This window comes from Anthonomus grandis, chromosome 1 (assembly GCF_022605725.1).
Source record: "Anthonomus grandis grandis chromosome 1, icAntGran1.3, whole genome shotgun sequence".
Classification (NCBI taxonomy): Eukaryota; Metazoa; Arthropoda; class Insecta; order Coleoptera; family Curculionidae; genus Anthonomus; species Anthonomus grandis.
In genome coordinates, this window is record NC_065546.1 from 14,727,916 (window position 1) to 14,746,967 (window position 19,052).

Here is a 19,052-nt window from a genome sequence, read left to right on the forward strand (position 1 = left end):
TTAATACTGGTATAGACGAAAAATTACTTAAGTACAATATAAATTTTAAATATAGTTTATATAAAATGATATACATAAAATGAAGCCTAAATTCTAAAAAGTTTTTTTTTTTACTCAATACAGGCGGAATACACACACTCTGTAATTAGTATTCAATACTTCTAACAGATAGCGCAACCTGTGATGAAAATTTCCTTCGTATTGCATTGGGGAATCCCGCGAGGCTCTTTTTGGGGTTTACCGTTTCTTGTTTAGTTGTTTATTATTTGCATTTGCCTATAAATCTGTGAATTAGGTTGGCAAAATAACGTATTTATTGAGAAATACAATTACATGATTAGACAGTGAAGTGGTTTAGGGTTTATTGTTGTTTATTACTGGTGAAACTTAACAATGAGGTAAGATTTTAAAATAATTGGCTAATCATCTTGCCCTAAGTATATAAGGTATTTTAGCTACCTAGTATAATTCATATTTTTTAATTTTTTGATAGTTCGGACTTTGATTCTTCTGATAAAGCAGGACCCTCTTCCCCAAAAAAGTCTAAAAAGATTAAATACCAGCAAAAATATAGATTGGATTGGGAACAAGATGAAATGAAGAGAAAAAGAGGCTTTTTGTAAAATATGCAACAAAAATATTTTAATTGCTTCATCCAGAAAGACAATACTTTTAAAACATCAAGAAAATTCCCACAAATTTTCCAAGGGACTAAAGGGTCAGCAATCAGTACTTATAATATTTTTAAAGCAAATTGAAATATTGATGAGTCTGTAAAAGAGGCTGACTTACATTTGGCTGCATTTGTAAGTGAGCATAACCTGGCCTATAATGTTATGTAACATTTACTTAATTTATTAAGAACAGTTTGTCTGGACTCTCAAATCTCAAAGAAAATACAATGCAGTCGAACAAAATGCCCTGCATTAATAAAAAATGTGATTGGCAAACAAAATGAAATTAATGTTATTAATGATTTAAAAAATACGAAGTTTTCTCTTATTGTGGATAAATCTACCGATAGAGGATGTACAAAACATTTAGCTCTTGTTGCTAGATATCGATGCAACAAAAGGTAGGGAATTTTTTTCTAGTTCATTAGGCTTATAAAATGTACTTATTATTTTAGGATTCAAGATTGCTTTTTGTCATTAATACCAATGAAGGATGCAAAAGCCGAAAATATTTTTAGTGAACTAGTTAAGCTATTTAATAGTAATAAGGTCCCGTATAAAAACAATCTCATTGGTTTCGCCTCAGATGGGGCAAACGTGATGTGCGGTGGACAAAAGAACAAAAGTGATTAAAAGATTTTACTAGAAATGTTTACAATTATTTTTCATTGAGCCCTAAATGGGTTGAATATTATAAAGACTTTCAAATATTTACAAAAACACCAGTACATAAAATTCTCCATCCTGCCCAGACAAAATGGCTTTCATTAGAAAGTGTTGTTGGGTGGCTCTTAGAGCAATACAGTGCGTTAACTCTTGTTTTCACAGATGCAGTAGCTAATGACTACAACACTCATGCTGGAAATATCCTTGTTAAGCTAAAAATCCCCTTAACAAAATATTTTCTTATTTTCTACAGTTTTCTCTCCCATTTTTTAATAAAATTAATAGAGAAATGCAGAGCGAGAAACCTAAACTTCATGATCTGCACTCAAACATAAAATTTAACGATCAAACGAACTTACCTAAGTGAAGTTCGATCGTAATTATATGAAGCGTCCAGTCCGAATATATTATTTCTATTATTTTACCATGTAGTCCGCTCTCAGCGGCAACCCTGGCTGCACCGTTCTATTTATAGGTTCTAAATTCCAAAAAACAAATAATCTTCACGCGTCGCGTCTCCCTGCCACCTTCGTCCCGAACACGTACTCATTCTTTAAAGCTTCCAGGATTCCTAATCAGCAATTACAGGGGCAAATGGGAGGGTGGGAAGATAATATATTCGGACTGGACGCTTCATATAATTACGATCGAACTTCACTTAGGTAAGTTCGTTTGATCGTTAAATTATATTCGCGTCCAGTCCGAATATATTATTTCTATTATTTTACCATGTAGTTGTTTAAAGATTTAAAAATTGCTGATTAGAGAGTCTAATATCGAAATGTCTATTTATTTTATTTAATTATATAATTAATAAAATTACTAAACAGTATAGTCAGAAAAAATTATTTCAGGAATTTGTAATGAAAACTGCATTATGTTTATATGTATATTACATAAATGGGTATAACAAGTCAACTTATTTTCCATTCTTAAGATTTAAGAGAACAGTATTATAAAAAATGTTTAATTCCTAGTCGTATTCTTTCTAGCGACTAAAAGTTTTATCCTAATTAGGAACAAAAAAGGTAGGTATATATACCAAAAGAAACGTAATATTAACTAAAAATCAGGAAACTTAATTACCTTGAACGTGACAAGTTTAAAACAGCCTTAGCGAAAACAGTTTTATCTGATATAGGGCGATTGTAAAATTTCGCGAAAGTTGAAGATCGTTCTGACCATCCAGCTGTTTTGCAAATTGTGTCCAGAGGTACTCTTTCCCTTAAAGCCGCAGATGTAGACGCATGTCGGGTTGAATGCGGCTTAAATGTTGTGGTGTCAATACCAGCTGAAGATAGCATCCGTTTAACCCATTTACTTATGGATTGTTTACTAGCTGAATTATGAGGCTTTTTTACCGTTAAGAATATAAAATCCTGGTTAATTTTTCTCAACGGCTTTGTAGCATCAATATATTGTTTAAGTGTCGTGGCCACACAGAGTTTAATATTATCCTTAAAGAAAGGAATATACAATGTCGGTTGACACTTATTTAATCCCGTTGTCTTAATTGGATCTGTGATATTTATTTGGATTTTTTCTTCGTCCTCGACGATGTTTGACAATCTGATTAGTGAAATTGTCTGCAAACGGCCGCCTGTGATTAAGGCCAATAGGGTGACCAGTTTTCCTGAAAGCTGCTGCAAGCTCAGCGTTTCAGGTAGAGACTCTATGTGGGAAAGCAAAGTTTGTGGATCCCAAATGTTGTTATATCTAGGTTGAGAGGGCTTTAATCGAGATATGCCTTTCATAAACCGTTTAATTATGGGATCTTGTCCAATGTCCTTGGTAAGAATAAGGTTCAATGCCGATCTGTGGGAATTCATTGTTCCATGCTTATATTTATGCTCGTCATAAATTTTTTGTAGAAAAATTAAAATATCCCCGATGTTGGCCTCGTAGATGGAGATTTTGTGTATGTGGCAATAATTCCACCAAAGCCTATACGTGATATTATATTGAGTAAAGGTAGTTTTGGTGATCGATGACAAAATGGTTAAGATAGCCTCTTCTGGAATATTCTTGTTTAGCAACGAGTCCCACACAACTTTGCGGCCACCAGGAAAAGTTGGTGTGATAGTGGATGAACTGCCCTGGAAGAGGAAAGTAATAAATCGGATGATGCTGAAAAGTGTAAAACGTCGCCTACAGTCAACCTGGAAAACAGAGGATACCAGGACTGGCCAACCCAATTGGGGACCACCAATATTCCTTCAGCTTTATCCTGGATTATTTTTTGTAATGTCCGTATAACAAGGTTAAAAGGAGGGAAAGCGTAGAAGTAAAAACAACTCCAATCTATCGTAAATGCATCTACGGCTATAGATTCTGGATCACGTCGCCAAGAAACATATTTTTTGCATTTACGATTTATAAATGAAGCGAAAAGATCTATCTCTGGATCTCCAAAATTATTTTTTATATCATTAAACGCTTTACTGGATAATTCCCACTCTGTATTTGAAGCTGTCTGACGTGATTCGGCGTCAGCCTCAAAATTTTCTGAGGAACTAATATAGGACGCAAAAAGCCAAATGTTTCTTTGCTCACACCACTGCCATATCTGTCGAGTAATTCTGTTCAGTTCTATAAATCTTATACTACCCATTCTGTTAATATATGATACAGCAGTGGTGTTATCACACCGTATAAGAATGTTACAATGAGACAGTTGTTTCGCGAAACACTTAATCCCGTATAATATAGCCTTTAGTTCCAAAATATTAATATGTAAGTCTTTTTCATCATTATGCCAAAAACCGTGCGTTTTTTCTTGAGCGCAACACGCGCCCCAACCTGATAAAGAAGCGTCTGTGAAAATCTCAATTTTATAACTATCAGTTTTAATGTCATTGAAGGTTGCTGAAATATTTTGTTTCCACCAGGAGATATCTTTGAGAGCAGAAGTCGGAATAAGCATTGATGCTTCAAAATTGTAATTATTCTGAGAAAGTGCTAAAAATTTTGCTCGTTCTAGTGATTTGGTATATAACCAGCCGTATTTTACAGCAGGACAAACTGAAACGATAGTGCCAATAAATTTAGCAAATTCCCTTATTTTACATGATGGTTTTGTTCTAAACTGAACTGCTAGATTTTTAATATTTTGCATTTTTTCTTGAGGTAATTTAATTTTCATTTGCGTGGAATCGAATATAAATCCTAAAAATTTTTGGATTCTCTTAGGCTCTAGAGAGCTTTTTTCAAAGTTTATAGTAAAACCTAGTGATTGTAACAAGTTAATTAAAATATGCGTATTTTTAAGACAACCTTCTGGAGATTCCCCAAATAAGAGATAGTCGTCCAAATAATTTACGCATAAGATACCTTGTTGTCGCAACTTTGAAACTATTGGTTTCATAAGTTTCGTAAAACAAAATGGCGCTGATGAAAGACCAAACGGAACGCATGTAAATTCATAACAGCTGTCTTTAAAATAAAATCGTAGATATTTCCGGTGGGATAAGTGGATAGGTATCGAAAAATAAGCGTCCTTTAAGTCCACAGTGGTCATAAATACGCCTGGTCTTAACAGTCTTAACACGGTTCGATGGTCTTCCATTTTAAAATGGGCTGCATTAACAGATTTGTTTAAATTTCTGAGGTTTAGAATGAATCTTTTCTTGCCATTTGGTTTACTGGCTAAAAATATAGGGGAAATGAATTGGTCCTCTGTAGGTTTACATTTCACTATAGCTCCCAAACTCAAAAGTTCCTCAATGGCTACAGCCAATGAACTAACTTCGCTATCCGAAAATTTATGGTAAGAGGGACTAAATGAAGAAGGTGTATGATAAAAGGGGATTTTATAACCCTGAACCCAGGATAAAATTGTTGGACTCTGGGTTACTGTTTTCCAGGTTGAATTAAAAAATTTTAATCGACCGGCGAAAACGCTCCCACTTACACTTATCGCCTCTTGCTCGGTACAGGTGCTTTTTTCGGAAAGGAGGAGCGCCCTTGTTGTGTTCTCATCTCCCTCCTCTGGTTCTGGTGGAACGGGCGCCTCCAGTTTAACTTGCTCGCTCCTGAAGTGGTGGAATATGGTTTGTCTCCCCCTCCTGCTTTTCTTTTGAAGGATGAAAATGGCGGTAACGTTTTAACGCGGAACGAACTTGGTTCGTTTATCGGTCTAATATCTCTCCCAATTTTTTCCATTGATTTGACAGCTTGTATCTTTTCGGCTAGATTTGGCCCAAATAAAAATTCCCCCGGTGGGGTTTTTTCTATAGCATTTTTTATTTGCTTATTCATTAAAGGCATAATGAGCTGCCGTCGTTTCTGTGACATGTCATGAAAAATGTTGCAAACCATGCGGCCTGAATCAGCAACACACGTCAAAATTTTATCCCGCACAGGCTTGGGAATGTCAGAACTGCCTTCTAACAAACTGTTAATTGAACCGCCCAAAGCTGAAAGTACTCTACTTAGTCCTAATTGGTAATTAGTATGGGTCTGGTCTCGCATCATATATAAATTGTTCATACTAGGCTGTAGTTCTGGGTTAATTTTGGGAGGAGAAAATAAACCGTTTTGAGGTAAATCATACTTGCTATAAATTTTATCCAAGTCTTCCTTAGGTAAGCCGGAGGTTAGAATATTGGTCCATACAGGTTCTACCGCTTTGTGCAAAATAAATTGCGGTTTTTTATCTTTTTCCGGGTTATGTCCCAAAATATCTTGGGTTTCATCAGATACGCTCGCGCCGTTCGGCGGTTGTGTTGTGCTGTTGGAGATAGGATTGTCTGTCTCTGTAATATGCGTGTCGAGGCTCATTCGACTATATAAAGATATGCCCACACTAGGAGATCTGTTCGGTGTTAATGCCTTAGATTTTTGCGAAAACGAACCACTCCGGGAACGAACTACGCTTATAGAAGGTGAAGTCATACCTCTGCGTGAATCCGTCTCACTAGGAGAACGACTTTCACGGTGACGAGGTCGAGCACAGTAAGAACTTTTACGTAAGGAAGTTCTACTCTGAGAACAACCCTTACGAAGCGAGGAACGAGATCGATGTGAGTCTCTACGTGACCCAGCCCTACTAGATGAGCGGCTGCGATAGACACGTTTCGACTGAGCCCTACTAGGTGAGCGGCTACGATAGACACGTTTACGATTATTATATTTCTCTTTACCTTCTTGTGAGACAGTTCTACTCCGAGAACGACCCTCACGGCTAGAACTACGGCGTCTGCGCTTATGTTTGTTATGTTTCGAGACATTCCTATCTTTATCCCGACCTGACTTCTCTCTCCTTCCCATAACTAAAATGCACAAAACAATAACCCAAATCCAAAATATGGTCCAACGAAACACGAAGAGGAGACCTATAACATAACAAAAAATCCGTATTATATAGTCAAAGGAAAATAACGCCAAACACTTTATTTTCGTAATTCCATGGGTTAGGTGGCACGCGATGAACGGCGAATAGTCGATTTTTGCTATAATCGACCGCAGTCTAGGGTGCACCGAAAACGAATGAGTACGTGTTCGGGACGAAGGTGGCAGGGAGACGCGACGCGTGAAGATTATTTGTTTTTTGGAATTTAGAACCTATAAATAGAACGGTGCAGCCAGGGTTGCCGCTGAGAGCGGACTACATGGTAAAATAATAGAAATAATATATTCCGACTGGACGCGAATATAATCAACTTTTAAAACAATTTTTGAATGTTTTATAAAGAGGGATGTGCTTTTAAAAACACCCATATATAATATTAATTTTAAAGACCCTGGAAATTATTTACCACTTTCAGGTATATACTTGGGAGCGCAAATGAATGCAATTGAATCTACAAATTTAAATAGAAAACAGATTTATGTCCTTAGAACCAGATGTTTAGATTTTTTGTAGAGGCGGCAAATCAAATTTCCAAAAGGTTTGATTTTAAACAATGATGTCTTAAAATCATTATTTTTGATTAAGTCTCAAATTGTTATGGCAGGGGAATATGGTACCATTATTCCTCTAGCAAAGCATTTTCCCAATTTAATTAGGGAAAATGAGTTGCAAGAGTTGGACAATGAATACAGGTTATTAAGAAACACAAATGTTACATGGAATGAGGAAGATAATGACGATATTAAAGGATTTTGGAATTACATTGAGAAGATATGCTATGGTGATAAAAAACTAATGTTTTCTGTTCTAACCACTTTTGTTTTTAATATTTTTAGTTTACCGCACTCTTTCGAGCGAAGAATTTTTTCGCAAGTGAATCTATTAAAAACTCAGCAGAGAAACAAGCTTGCAACAAAAAGCATTTCAGGAAATTTGCACTCAAAAAACTTCATAGCTTCCCAAGGCAAGCATTGCTTCTCTGCTGAGTTTAATAAAAATATATTGGCTTTGCATTGTCAAAAAATGTATCAAAAATCATCCGAATTATCAGACTCAAATTAAAAGCTTTTTTAATTTCAGTTTTTGCCTTTACAGTTTGCATTATATATTATTAGTTTTTAAGATATTTCATGTTTTATTTCGATAAAATATTTGTAGACATTTATTAAGTTTGTGCCAAAACTCAATTTTCTTTTTTTTAATACAATAAAACATAAATTTTTAAATCTACTGTTTTTTTTTTTTTGAAAATCTACTGCTAAACTTTAAAACCGATCTGGCAACACTGACGGGATTAGTAAACATCTGACTTGTTATCTGACTGCGTCGTTTGGCGACAAAATGTCCCAAATAATTACGCTAAAATCCAGCCATTTTTAAAATATTTATTCTAATGCGGGTTTTACAGACATGACAATGTGTAAAACCCGCAGAGAATTGTAATCTTAAAATGCTTAATATGCTGTGTTTTGCATAATGAAAATTAAAGCGTTATTCTAATAAAAAATAAAATATCAACTCTAATAAAAATATAATAAAAAATCAGAAATAAAACTCTAATAAACAAACTTAACAACATATAATTTTTTAAATAAAAGGCTTAAATAAACCGCCTTCTTTTGCTAAACAAAAACTTAACCTATCGTAAAAGCTATTTCGCACCTCCAAAAGAGATTCAGGTAAAATGGAATTGGTACCTTTGACAATTTTATTTCGCAACTCCTCTTAATTTGTTGGCCTACTAAATTCATGCTTGTAAATGGTCTGCTTAAGGTAACCCCATAAATAAAAGTCATTTGGAGACAAATCTGGAGATCTAGGAGGCCATTTAATATTGCCAGTCCCACTAATAAGGCGGTTAGAAAAAGTATTTGTTAAAAATTCTTTTACCCTAGCCGCGTTATGAGCAGGGCAGCCATCTTGCTGAAAATAAACCAATCCCAGTTCTACATCAGGTAGGATTTGAATGGCAGAAAGAACTTGGTTTTGCAGTAACTCAAGGTAATTTTGGGCGTTTAAAGTGCCATCAATAAAAAATGGCCCTATCACATTGTCGCCCAAAATACCTGCCCAAATATTCAATTTCTGAAGATACTGGGTACGAAACTGAAAACTTCTGTGCTCGTTTTCCTGAGACCAATAACGAACAATGGAAGGATTGTATTTGCCATGTAATGGAAAAGAAGATTCATCAGAAAACAAAATATTTTTTAAAAAATATTAATTTTCATTTGCCTTTTCCATCATGGTTTCACAAAATTCCATTCTTCGCCACTGGTCTTCAGGAAATATTTCCTGAGTTTTTGAATACATGAAACATTTGTACCCATATTTTTCCAGATACGAGCAACAGTTTTATTGCTTATTCCCAGTTTCTCTCCAACAGTTCTAGTGGACCGTGTTGAATCAAGTTCTAAGTTACTGTAAACCATTTATTCCCGTCGTTCTATATCCTGGACCACTTCAACAGGTGGTTCTTGACGTTTTGTGTGGCATTTTTTACAATCTTGAAGACAAAAAGATGTCTCAAAATTTATAACCACATTTAAAACCGTTTTTGCACAAGGAATCGGTCTATTCTCAAATGTCACTGAAAACAAATCTCTACATTGTACTGCCGAATTGCCTCCATAAAACCATTTAATTAGTTGAACTCTTTCGGAAGGGGTATAAACAGCCATAGTGAAAAAAACGCAAAAATAACGCTCAAAAATTATTAATGCAACGTGCAGTAACACAACAAAGTGAGGTCTGCTGACTCCCGTTTCAAAAAATAAAAAGGAAAAATTCCGCCGCCTGCAAGCCCCAACCAAGCGGTGTTGCCATTATTTTGAATAATAGGTAGCTCACGATAACACGATCTGTATATCCGATCCTAGATGATTGTAAAAAATTTATCAAATAACCCCATCTTTTTTAAATGTCCATCAAGAATTATTGAATACTTGCTACCAATTTTGTCAAAACCTCTGCAACGGGCACGCTGATTGCTCTGGGGCTTGACCAACTTAAGCGCACTCCGTACCATCAATTCATCAATTGATTTTATGATATTTTACTTTACTTGTAGCGTAATTTATTTATATCTTTTAAATATGCATGTTCATAAAAATCTAGTTTCTACTCAATTAAAATACCTAGATTTAAGCTAAACGGCTATCAACCATAAGTAGAAATAATTAATTAGGTTACCTGCAGTCTTAGCGTTTGCTGTAGATATTGCCATATTATGGCCATTCATTCGGCTTCGTTCACTGCGCAAATAAATAAGTATATAGATTTTTAATAAATCAACTAACTAACCTAATAGCATTTAGGCAATTTGTACACAATGCATTTAATTAAAGAAAGCAGGTTAATATAGTTTATACTGATAAGGAGAAGGCATTTGATAAAGTAATTAAATTGCTCATCTATCTCCTATTTAAAGATAGACAGCAATATGTTCAAGTCAAGGGTGCGAAATCTAATGTTTATACTAACACCATTGGGGTTCTCGAAGGCTCCAATTCGGGCCAACTACTGTTTTTAATGGATATAAATGCCATTTTAATTCTGTAAGTAATTCAAAGACTTTATGTTTTGCTGACAACTTTAAAATATACACGGAAATAAATTCAGTAGAGAATTATTATAGTTTACAAAGAAATTTAAAAAGAGTTGAAAGCTAATTTAATTTGAATCATTTCAGTTATAATAAAAAGAAGTGTTGCTCTGTATCTTTAACTCCTAATAAAAATGTAATCAAATATACTTACAGTATTAATGGCGCATAACTACTAAACTGTAAGTATGAAAAAGACTTAGGTGTCATTGTATAAAATATACACCGGTATATTTATAGGAAAATGTTTCCTATTAAATTGGTTCATAAGTTACATAAAAAAAATTGAATTTATTGTCAGATCTATTAAGGGGTTTAGCGTTGTGTGTTGTCCAAGATTATTTGACAGCCGGTGCTGGAGTATAGTTGCATTGTATGGTCTCTACAATATGATATTTGGACTTAAACGTATGCAACGTAAATACCTGTAATATATCTATTTTTTCAAAACTATTAAACTATTATCCGAATCAAAGCTATAATTACTCATTATTATTGCAGAAGTTTAATAGGTTTTCTTTGGAAAATCGTTACATCGAGATTTATCTATAAATTGTGCAACTTTTTAAATATGTATGCAAGTGACAAAGAATTGAATTTAATTAGGTATATTTTGCATTATGCTGTGTATATGATATACTAGATACATTCATATAACTTGCTTCCAATAGTATTTTCTTTTACTTACATTTTTAATAGAATTTTATTTATAATTGACCTTTTCATGCATTATAAATAAAATGTGTCTTTTCGGTTCATTCTTTTAGACTATCATACATTGAGTGTTCTTCATTTGTGCTTTTTTTTCAGAAAACAATTGCTCTTATTTTCTTACTAGATGATATGTATTTTATAGTTTGCCATACTTGTATATCACTATTTTTATATGAATACTACTCTAGTATAGTTAGTAAGTTATTAAATTTCTGTCACTTTTTTTGACAAAAGTTTGGACTTAAAAATCTGTTTTAACACATTTTTAAAACCTTTTAAGGTCTATCAACTTGCACTGGTAAGATCATTAAAGCTCAAATAACTACTGTTTAGAAGGTTGCCATTGATTAGAAAAGGGTTCTAATCAATTGAGGCCCTATAGACTGTAAAATTTATAGGTTACGATGGTTCATGTACCTTTGGACGGTTTTACACCACAGCCTGCTGACTTAGCACGCAAAATATAAAAGTGATTGAATTAAATTAACAGTAAAAAGACTTACCTAGGGGTCAGTCAAGATCAGGATAACACAAGAGGTTTTTGCGGAAGGCCGCGCGAATACTGGTCGTAAAATGGTTATTAACAGTAAGACGATCTAGTACCGAGTGTTTTCACCTCGATTCCCCGCGTTAGTCTTTTCGGTACTTGCGTGTGACGTATTATTTGGGTATGTACCAGGTTTGTAGTAAAAGTAAAGAATAAGTAAGTAAGGTAAGGAATAGGCAATTAAGGAAATATTATAGGGAGAGGCGAGGAAACAAGGCAAATCTCGACATTCATTATGTAAAACAAAAAAATATTAGCAGCAAGAAGCGATACTTTGAATGCACTTAAGAATATAACTTATAGAACTAAACTAAATCAAACTAAGTATTAAACTAATCAATAAAGTGAAATTGAGATGACTACAAGAACAGAACATTCCCGCGCCCATGAAAACCAAGGGGTTTTCATGAAACAATAAATAAATTATTGGTTTGGAGGTGGGCACAATTTTACCAAAGGTCTTTTAAGTATACCTTTGGCTGTCCGTACTGTTGCCACTCTAGGAACCCCGTCCTTGCCCAAAGTAACTTCCGCGATTCGACCAAGAATCCAGTGTAAAGGCGCCGAATTATCATCTTTAATAGCTAGCATAGTACCCGGCTCTACTCTACCTATTGCATTATGCCATTTGGCTCTTTGTTGCAAAGTATGTAGATATTCACAATGCCACCGCCTCCAAAAATCACGATGCAGTCTAAGTAAAAGCTGCCAACGCGTAAGGCGATTAATATTTGTGTTAGTAAAGTCCGGATCGGGAAGAACAGTTAAGGGTTGTAGGGTCAAAAAATGTCCAGGAGTAAGTGGCAATAAGTCTGATGGGTCTGAACTTATAGGGGAAAGTGGTCTTGAATTAAGTACCGCTTCGATTTGTATAATTACCGTATTAAACTCTTCATATGTAAGTATCTGAGTTCCTACTACCCGTACTAAGTGAGTTTTAATGGACTTAATATTTGCTTCCCATATACCACCCATATGGGGGGCAGAGGGGGGATTAAAATGCCACGTAATTGGTTCAACTTCGGCAGATTTTAAAAATATTTGACGTAAGTATTTTTCACTAGCAATAAAATTTGTACCGCAATCTGAATATAAGTTAAGTACTTTTCCGCGCCGTGCAACAAATCTGCGAAGTCCCGCCAAAAAAGCCTCTGCACTAAGGTCCGATAGCAACTCCAAATGAACACCTTTTGTACTAGTGCAAATAAATAAGCATACGTATGCTTTATGCACTTTAGCACCCCTTAATCGGCCAATAGTAATTGGAAACGGTCCACACAAGTCCAGGCCGCAGTTAATAAAAGCTTTGGAATTTGCGGATACCCTGAACTTAGGTAAATTACCCATAGGGGGTTGATATGGTTTCGGGTTAACCTTCCAACAAATATGACATTTATGGATTACTTTACGAACTATTCTCTTTGCTGAGATTATCCAGTAGTTTTGAAATAGCAAATTTAATGTGGTTTGTATACCACAATGTAAGTAATTAAGATGTAATTCGTTTATAAGTAAGGACGTAAATTTACAATTACCTGGTAAAAGCAAGGGAAATCTTTTATCGTACGACAAATCGGAGTTATGGAGTCTACCACCAACCCTCAAGTAGCCCTCTTTATCTAAAAAAGGTCTTAATTTCTGAAGACTTTTCGAAATACGTTTATTATGTCTAAGCAATGTAATCTCTTCAGTAAAATAGAGATTTTGGATGAATTTTATAAGTAAGTAAAGAGCATTATTTAATTCTGATAAAGTAAGATAAGAAGTATTTAAAACTATCGCTTTAATTTTAAACGACTGGAAATTCTTAGAAGCCCGCAAAATATAAGCTACAATTCTTTTAATCTTTGGCAAGGAATTATATTTATCAATTAAAGATTCAATAAAATGAGGAGATTGCTGTGTTATTAAAGTATTTAAAACAGTCTTTCTCTTCTCAAAATTAAAAGAATCGATACTAGGAATTTCAAATTTTGTAAATGACCATTCCTCTCTGTTTTGTAATAAAAAACTGGGTCCGTTCCACCAAAGAGAAAAATCTGCGAGCTCAGAGACACATAAACCTCTACTTCCACAGTCGGCTGGATTCAGTTCAGAGGGAACATGGTGCCAATATTTGGGTGGCAATTTTTCTTGAATATAAGAAACGTGGTTGTTTACAAACGTTTGCCAATGGTGAGGAGAACTTTTAATCCATGTTAAGGCAACGGAACTATCAGTAAATGAAAATATGTTGTTAAATTTAATTTTATGTGAGAAAATATTCGAAACATAATGCATTAATTTGCTAAGCAAAACAGCGCCAAGTAACTCAAGTCGCGCTAAAGTTACTACCTTTAGAAGGCTTACTTTAGATTTGGCACAGACAAGGTAGGTTTTATAAAGAAATTCTCGGGAGAAAAATACACGAATATATACGACAGCACAATAAGCACGTTCTGACGCATCGCAAAAACCAAACAATTCGTGTGATTTAGACTCAGTAACATCTATTTGACGTGGAATTTCAACCAAATGCAAATTATTTAATTCCGTCTTAAACTTATTCCATTTAGTAATAATGTCAGAGGGTGGTCTTTCGTCCCAATCAATACCAGTAATCCAAAGAGATTTTATTAGTAATTTAATAGAAATTGTAATAGGGGTAAGATAGCCACAAGGGTCAAACACCCTAGCACAGTGACTGAGTAGAGTACGTTTTGTACATCCCGTATCATCAATAGCGACTTTATAGAAAAATGAATCTCGAATAGGATTCCATTTTAGACCCAAAATTTTTAAAGTTATATTTTCTTCCTGATCGAACGAAATGTCTTGGGCAACATGTGTTTTAGGTAAAGTTTTGAGTAGCAAAGGACAGTTACTGGCCCATTTTCGTGCCTCGAACCCACCCCTAGACAAAAGTTCAACCAATTGATTTTTTATAGCAATTAATTCCTCAGGGCCTCAGACTTCCACCCCCGTTTAAATCATCCACGTAACTTGATGACTTAAGAATGTCTGACGCTAAAGGAAGATCTTTATAATCATCTGCTAACATAAGAAGGGTGCGGATGGCTAAAAATGGGCTGCAAACTACTCCAAAAGTAACAGTATCCAATTGGTAGTGTAAAATAGGCTCATTGGGAGAAAAACGCCAAAGAATTCTCTGGTAATTACGATCCTTCGGATTCAGTAAAATGTTTCTGAACATTTGTTTTAAATCACAAGTAAAGGTATATTTATGCAATCTAAAATTAAGCAAAAGACTAAGTAAATCTTGTTGCAATTTTGGTCCCGTATGCAAAGCTTTATTCAAAGATAATTTATTGCTGGCACAACTGCTAGCGTCGAAAACTACACGCAGGGGTGTACTTGTCGAATCCTTTTTAAAAACTGCATGGTGACTTATATAAAAATAATTAGAAATTTCGGAACAAAAGGGTTTAGTAACTTCTTGTAAATGATTATTATCTAAATAATCTTTAATTACGTCTGAGTAAGAAGCATGAAAGTCTTTGTCTTGTAAGAACCGTTTTTCAAGAGATAAAAATCTACGTAAAGCCACACTGTAAGTATCACCAAAATCAGGGGCTGTTATTTTAAAAGGCAAAGAAACTACGTAACGTCCCGATTCGGTTCTGTAAGTTGTGTTTAAAAAGTAGTTTTCACAATATTCATCATCCTTAGATTGGGCATGAATCTCTGGTACTTCTTCAATTTGCCAAAAATTTTGTAGTGTTTGATTTAAATTATTAGTACTACATGTGGTAAAAAACGTATTTATCGTTTTATTTGGTTTTTCATAGGAAGTTTTGCCAGTTATAGTCCACCCAAAGTAAGTTTTAATGCATACTGGTTTATCTGGACCGTCATCAATTTTACCATCTTGTAAAATATATGGAAAAATATCATTTCCAAGCAAAAGATCGATTTGAGATTTTTTATAAAAGTAAGGGTCCGCCAATTGCAAATCCGAAGGAAAAGTAAAGTTTTCTTTTGAAAAGGAAACAGAAGGTAAATCGTCGCATATTTTATCCAAAATAACGGCATCAAGTGAAAGGGTATGACTTGAATTGTAAATTGATGAAATTATACAATGCACGCCCTTTTTGGCAGTAGCATACATAGAATTAAGACCATGCAGGGACATAGATATATTAAATTTGGATAAATGTAATTTATTAGCACAATTTTTAGAAATAAAACTGGACTGAGCTCCACCATCAAGAACGGCTCTAAAGGTATGCCATTGATCAAAGGCATCTTTAATTTTTACTAACACAGTAGCAAGCAAAACTTCCTGATCATTTATTAGTACACCCACAGTAGAAGCTTTAGAAGTAGATGGCATTGGACTTTCAAGATTCCTAGTTGCCTCGACCGGCAAATTTGAATTTAAATTCTTATTAATGTTAAACTTTTCATTGTTTGATTTAAAACACAGTAAGGTATGATGCTCTTGATTGCAATTGCGACACCGTTTTTCAGATGTGCACCGACTTACAGTGTGAGCACTTGCAAGACAATTTACACAAGCTTTTTGGGTTTTTATGAAATCAAATCGATCCCTTGTTGTTTTAGAAAGGAATGACGGGCATCTATAAATTATGTGAGAGCCTTTGCAAAGAAAACATATAGAATTAAAATTTGATTTCTGGCTGTTTGTGAATAAAGCAGAACGGTATTTTGGTTTATTTACATTAAAGGAGTTTTGTGAATTACGAACATTATTATTTGAGAAATGTTGTCTAGAAATCGAGGGTTTAGAATTTTCTTGAGAGTTAGATTCGTATAAAAATGACTCAAGTGCAATGCATTGCTTTTGCAAAAAATGCTTGACTGCCTCATATTTCGGTACGTCATTAGACGCGTGAAACTGTTCAAAGGCTTTTCTTGTTAAAGGATCTAATCTATTAAGCAGCATATAAACAAGAACAAAATCCCATTGATCAATTTCAAATTTTAAATTTTTAAGAGCACATAAATTCTTGTTAAAAGTATCTAATAAATTTCTTAAAGAAAATGCACTATCAGAAGACATGCGCGGGCATTCTTCAATTAATTTCCAATAAGTAAAGGCCTGAAGGCGTCTATTACTGTATCTTTCTATTATGGTGTTGTATGCAATAGGATAATTTTCATTAGTGATTAAAATATCAGCAATGAGATCACGAGGTTGTCCCTTTAGGGCACCTAATAAAAAATTAAACTTCGCGATATTACCTAAATTGCGTTTGGAATGGACCATAATAGCAAAGCTTTGATGAAATGTGGGAAATGTAGTTATATCTCCATTAAAAGTAGGTATATCGAGCCGAGGCAAATGATCAATCTCGTGAGAGTATTGTAAAGTAGGACCAACAGGGCGGATAGAAGTATCCAGGACACCATTTTCCTCCAGCGGCAATTCAAAAAGTTGATAAAAAATTGTATCAATTTCATGGCAACGTTTAACAAAATCTAAACCTGTTTTTTCCTCAACCTTAATCTCGTCTGGAGAAGCCACAAGTAAAGTGAGTATGGAATTATGGTGTTTCTCGAAATCCTTCTTAATTTTTGCCAAGCTTCTGTAACATATTTTAAATGAAAGTAATTCCGATGAATCAACAAGAGCTAATGCCGCAGCCTCTTTCACCAAAAAGAGTTGGGATATTGCACTTTGCCTCAAGGCTTTTGATTTTAAAATCTTATCATTTGCTGAAGAAGTCATGGTAAGGTTTTTTTTTTTTTGTAAACCCCCAAAATCACTCCAAATCCAAAAATCTCAGAGTAAAAATGTTACCTCTTTTATGAATCCCTGTGCTATACGCGTAGAATGAAATAAATGGGAAATAAAAAAGAGGCTCCACCTTAACGAAGAGCAAAAAAAACAGATCACTTAAAAGTATCACTTTCCGAAAATCCCCGGTAAAGAAACACAAATAATAAAATTTATCACCAAAAGAAAAAAAACCCGGCCTTGGCGTATACAATGCAAACGTTATCTTAGCAACGGAATGCAACAAAACCCAACTAAATTAAGCTGATCTCGGAGCGGCCGAAAGAAGTATTTTATATATATATTATATTTGTATACAGTATAGTACAGTATAAGTATAGTAGAGTAGAGCTGGACTGGTTATGCAACCAAATAAAAGTAAATATAGATTTCCCGATTAGTGGAAACAGTATTCTAATAACAGTAGTAGCAATTATGTAAAAATGTAAAAATAAAGGTTATAATAATTTTATCGTATAACTTTCAAAAGTTTTAGGCAAAATCGTATTTCAAATTATGCAAATTAATAGTAAAACTAAATCGTATTCATGAAGTAGCACTCAAAGTATATATGGTGAGCAAACTGAAGTACAGAAAATCGTCCAAAGTTTTTTTTCTTTTTTTTGAAATTAATACAAGCAATTTAGAAAGGGGCACTATCCGGCTCGAAGGACCATGTTTAGAAGGTTGCCATTGATTAGAAAAGGGTTCTAATCAATTGAGGCCCTATAGACTGTAAAATTTATAGGTTACGATGGTTCATGTACCTTTGGACGGTTTTACACCACAGCCTGCTGACTTAGCACGCAAAATATAAAAGTGATTGAATTAAATTAACAGTAAAAAGACTTACCTAGGGGTCAGTCAAGATCAGGATAACACAAGAGGTTTTTGCGGAAGGCCGCGCGAATACTGGTCGTAAAATGGTTATTAACAGTAAGACGATCTAGTACCGAGTGTTTTCACCTCGATTCCCCGCGTTAGTCTTTTCGGTACTTGCGTGTGACGTATTATTTGGGTATGTACCAGGTTTGTAGTAAAAGTAAAGAATAGCAAGTAAGGAAATATTATAGGGAGAGGCGAGGAAACAAGGCAAATCTCGACATTCATTATGTAAAACAAAAAAATATTAGTAGCAAGAAGCGATACTTTGAATGCACTTAAGAATATAACTTATAGAACTAAACTAAATCAAACTAAGTATTAAACTAATCAATAAAGTGAAATTGAGATGACTACAAGAACAGAACAACTACATACCAAGTAGGTACAATTGTAACTAATAATTTTAATAAGAATTTAGTATCTGAATTAATATTATTAATTTCTCCATAACGATCTTAAAAAATGCTAATTATATATTACTCAGGTATCAAATACAAATTTTAGTTAAAAACATGAATGTTCTGGTGTGGCACCATTAATATTGTAATTCGTATAATACTGCTTTTACCAAAATAAATTGCTTACGGAAATTAGTGCCTTATTGTTATATTAAAACATTAGTTTAAGTTTCAATATCTAGGTAATTCAAAATATTTAATTTAACATAATACGTAACACGTAAACAAAAAAATATGAAGTAATATTTGATGATTTTAAACTGGAAATTAACTCAATTTGTTAATATCATTCCTTTATATTCTAAATCTTTATAGAAAATTAAATTTCTTAGTGAAAAAGGTTTTACTTTTAGTTTATTTGTCTGGAAAAGCTAATAAACTGAATATTTTTCCAACTCTATAAAATACTTAGCT

At 34.1% G+C, this 19,052-nt stretch overlaps 2 protein-coding genes across 6 annotated transcripts in view; both read right to left on the reverse strand.

Moving 5' to 3' along the window:
• LOC126737574 (ras-related protein Rap-2b) overlaps positions 1 to 19,052 on the reverse strand; it is a 442,108-nt gene that overhangs the window by 44,561 nt on the left and 378,495 nt on the right. The window contains exon 1 of one of the 5 annotated variants that reach the window (XR_007661057.1): positions 11,512 to 14,261. The exons of the other annotated variants lie outside the window; for them this stretch is intronic. The gene's annotated coding sequence lies outside the window, so the exon portion shown is untranslated. Of the gene's footprint in view, positions 1 to 11,511; positions 14,262 to 19,052 lie in introns of those variants that run through there. 5 annotated transcript variants of the gene reach the window in all.
• Positions 2,290 to 6,512, reverse strand: LOC126737620 (uncharacterized). Its single transcript, XM_050442600.1, has 2 exons — positions 5,251 to 6,512; positions 2,290 to 3,436 (listed from the first exon to the last, which is right to left on the reverse strand). Exon 1 carries the CDS (start codon positions 6,231 to 6,233, stop codon positions 5,253 to 5,255), a length of 981 nt encoding a protein of 326 aa, XP_050298557.1. The 5' UTR covers positions 6,234 to 6,512; the 3' UTR covers positions 2,290 to 3,436; positions 5,251 to 5,252.

Coding starts and splice junctions, on each gene's coding strand:
- LOC126737620 (XM_050442600.1), bottom strand. CDS start 6,233: ATGACTTCACCTTCTATAAGCGTAGTTCGTTCCCGGAGTGGTTCGTTT.